General features: G+C 29.9%; 1 protein-coding gene across 1 annotated transcript; it reads left to right on the top strand.

Moving 5' to 3' along the window:
• The first annotated feature begins 1,560 nt into the window (after nucleotides 1-1,560).
• Nucleotides 1,561-3,223, top strand: LOC111617415 (large neutral amino acids transporter small subunit 1-like). Its single transcript, XM_023358710.1, has 3 exons — nucleotides 1,561-1,761; nucleotides 1,835-2,012; nucleotides 2,084-3,223. Exons 1-3 carry the CDS (start codon nucleotides 1,696-1,698, stop codon nucleotides 2,146-2,148), a joined length of 309 nt encoding a protein of 102 aa, XP_023214478.1. The 5' UTR covers nucleotides 1,561-1,695; the 3' UTR covers nucleotides 2,149-3,223.
• The last annotated feature ends 399 nt before the right edge of the window (nucleotides 3,224-3,622 follow it).

Genomic DNA, 3,622 nt, shown 5'->3' with positions numbered 1-3,622 from the left:
AGAAGTTAATTTAGTATCAAAAACGTAAAATATTTGAGTAGCCGAAGACATAGCCAAAGATTACAGCGCCACGGCACTGGCGAAAATTTAAATTTGTCGACTGGAATACCTTCGGATAAACGACGCTCTACTGTAATTACATTGGTGTCACCTTTTTAAAAATATCATGTCTGAAAATGTAATTGATGAAATATAATTATTTAACATCATAATTGGCCACTGCATCATCCATGCCATCTACCAATTTTTTTTGTAGATTTTTAAAAACACTTTTTATAAAATGTAAATTAAACCAAGAAATCTGACTAAATTGTCCGAAAAACAAAAGTTTTAAAGACAGATATCTGTGGTTTATTAATGAAATCGAAGGCAGACCGATTCTATCAAAGTTCACTTAGGAGACATCATATATGCATCATATATCCTTGCCGCGTCGCATGTGTTCATCCTCCTTTAGGGCAGGAGGCCCTGATTAACGATACATGAACTTCTGATGCAAACCTGAAGTCACGTTATTTCAATTTAAAACTTTTCCCCTGACAGTAGTTAATACATGACTGGCATGACTCTAGGCAAGCCACTACTAATTTAAGATGGAGAGCATATATTTTAAATGAAAGATATGATTAAAAAATGCAGCCTGACATTGTGACAATGTCACAATACACAATTGCTCGTTTATTGTGACATTGTCATAATGCCAGACTGCAATTTTTAATCATATTTTTAATTGATTTAATCTAAAACATACGCTCTCCATCTCAAATTAGTAGTGGCTTGGCCCCTACACCAGTATTTCTTAACGGGGCCGCGGCCCCCTGGGGGTCCATAAGAAGTTTGCCGGGGCCGCCAAATTATGCAAAATTTCCTTCAGAATATGATAAAAAGAAAATTGATGTATAACCGAATATCGTATTGAAAAGTGAAATAAGAAAGATAAAGTTTTCGTATTTACTTTTTTTATTTATTTATTTCTTTCTTCCTGTATACAACTTTGTTAGTACAGAAGAAATAAATGCAAATATGCTACTTACACCGCAGTATGTACTGATTTTATTTCAAAGTAATTCTAAGAAACTATTAATGCTTGGAATTTTAAAAATAATTAGGAAAAATAGTAGGCTTTGAAAATTTAATGTTTTGCAAAAGATATGCAAAATCTTTACGACAAGTTGTGGGTGTTTTAGTTTAGTTTTAGCATCGACTTTGGATCGAATAATAGTGCATTTCTTTCTTATATTGTGTGTTTAGTTTTAATTATTTATAATTAACCCATAAAAATGAGCAAAAAACAGAAGGAACATTATAAAATTTTTTTAATGTAAGTAATCACGGACTAGGACCTTCAAAAAGAAAATATAGTGAAGAAAATACTAGTGAAAGTTCTGATGATGATACAGTGAAAAATGCAACGGAAAAACCACAAGTCCTAAAACNGCTTGATTTGCATACAGTATGTGATGTCTCGTATGCAAACTACGACAGAATCGATCTTCCTTCGATTTTAAATTATTATTAAATTACATTTCGATATTTCAAATTTTACATATTATGTAAAATTGGAAATATAGAAATGTAATTTAATAGTTATTAGTGTGTTTCTTTGTGTAGGGAGTGTTGAGTCTGGCATACTTATCGACGATTCAAGTGTACGTTCTCATAAATTATACGGCATTCATAGAAGCTCTGTTCGTAATGTTTTCTGTAGGTGGAATGCTGTGGTTAAGGATAAAACAGCCCCACATGGAAAGACCCATCAAAGTATAATTTTGTTTTAAATTTTTTATATAAATTTCTAGTATAATTTAACAAAGTATTCAATTATATTTTGTAGATTAATCTAGCAATTCCAGTCATATTCATGATCGTTTGTATATTTCTGGTGTTTCTGCCATTTTACGTTAGTCCATGGGAAACGGGTATAGGCATAGCCATAACCGTCTCGGGAATTCCTGTTTATTTTTTAACTATATATTGGAAAGATAAACCGAAAATGTACAAGAAAGTAATCGGTGCGTATTTTCATCTTTATATAATCATTTTGATAAAACTGTGTTTTAAATTTTCAATTTTTATATTTCAGCTTGGATTACTTTGATTACTCAAAAATTATTAATAAGCGTGGAACAAGAAGGAAAAGTAGAATGAAAAGTTAATTTTACGATACAATTTAAAATTTTAAACTAAACTTAAAAGTAAATGACGATTTCTAGCACACGCACTACCAAAACTTACTTCGTTATGGTGTAAAGTCGGAAAGTTTTATCTTACGTCACTGTCGTTCCGTAGAATTTTTAATGTTTATAACGACGACACTCAGTAGTGGAAATACTCGCCACGGGACATTTTGTTTTATTGGAGAATTTTCTATTCTTATTGTTCGGTGTATTTTTGAATTTTCTTTTTTCTGCCTATGGCATTCATTTTTAATATCTTCTGAAGTCATTCGTAAGTACTCTTCTATTTACACTTCGTATCGTATTCGTGTGATTTTTTTTAAATGCGAAAGAAATCACGTGCCTTCGAGAGAATTTCGGAGCGAGCCGGCAATTGGCGTCTTTCTACCAGTCTACGTAGGCCTACTTTTATTTACTTGAAGTGTTATATTATTTATTTTGCTGCTAATAAATAATACGTAATATAATACTTTTAACAAACAGCGTCTAATTAATAATCCTAAGTAAAAATGGTGCCGAAAATTCGTTTACCTACGTAAATAACAAAGGTTTAACGCAGCGATACCGATCTATTTGTTTTCTTGTCCATTTTCACGAAATACGAAAGTTTTAATTGGTTGGATTTTAGTGGCCGCGATTTGCAGCAATATATGAGCCGTTGATTTTGAAAGTGGGGTAAGTCCATTTTATGTTGTTGCTATATATTTAATGGTGTGCATTTGAATGGGTTAAAAGTATTCGTAAGCAGTAATAGACTTATTTTATGTTTTTTTTTTTTTTGGTCTTATTTCATGTAAATTTAATAGGCAATAATGGTTATCCGTGGTAGGTGAAAAAATCATCATTTTGTTATGTGCCAATGGACTTTCCTCAATTTCAAAAGCAATGATTTGTTGAAAACGTTGATTTTTTTAATGGAATATAATTATAACAACAAAAAATTGAATATTTTATTTATTTACTTATTTATTTTATTTCAACATTTCGTACTTCTTTCGAAAAGCTACAGTAAAACGAAAAATAAATTTAATTTTATAGGAAAAAGTGGATAAAATAAGAAAAATATTCAGTAATTGCATGCATATAATTATATTTCTTAGTTCAAATGGTACAGATTTTTAAAGTATTTATAATGAATGGGTAGTTTACGTAAGGTAATAAATCCATAATATCATTATATTTTTCATAATTTGAACATTGTAAAATTTGAACACAAAAATTGTAAGATTATATTTTTCTTTAGAGTAGACTTGCCTTACTTTCAAAATCAACTCTCAATAAATATCGTTGACGATATAAATTACTAGTAACAAATTTATACTGATATTATAAGATATTTATTGTGAATTGATTAAAAATTTATGTAAATTTGTAATAAAAATTAGCTTTAACTATTTTTTTTTTTCACAAAATGGACTTGCCCCACTTTCAAAATCAACGGCTCA

The sequence above is a fragment of the Centruroides sculpturatus genome, unplaced genomic scaffold (genome assembly GCF_000671375.1).
Source record: "Centruroides sculpturatus isolate CEXI.00-Female unplaced genomic scaffold, Cexi_2.0 scaffold6024, whole genome shotgun sequence".
In the NCBI taxonomy this organism is placed as follows: Eukaryota; Metazoa; Arthropoda; class Arachnida; order Scorpiones; family Buthidae; genus Centruroides; species Centruroides sculpturatus.
Note: the sequence above shows the minus strand (reverse complement) of the source record. Positions and strands in the feature narration are given on the sequence as shown.

Bases quoted from the DNA above. Each gene is read 5' to 3' on its own strand.
- LOC111617415 (XM_023358710.1), top strand. From the start codon at position 1,696: ATGTTTTCTGTAGGTGGAATGCTGTGGTTAAGGATAAAACAGCCCCAC. The intron at 1,762-1,834 runs GTATAATTTTGT...TATATTTTGTAG, and splicing joins ACATGGAAAGACCCATCAAA to ATTAATCTAGCAATTCCAGT. The intron at 2,013-2,083 runs GTGCGTATTTTC...TTTATATTTCAG, and splicing joins AATGTACAAGAAAGTAATCG to CTTGGATTACTTTGATTACT.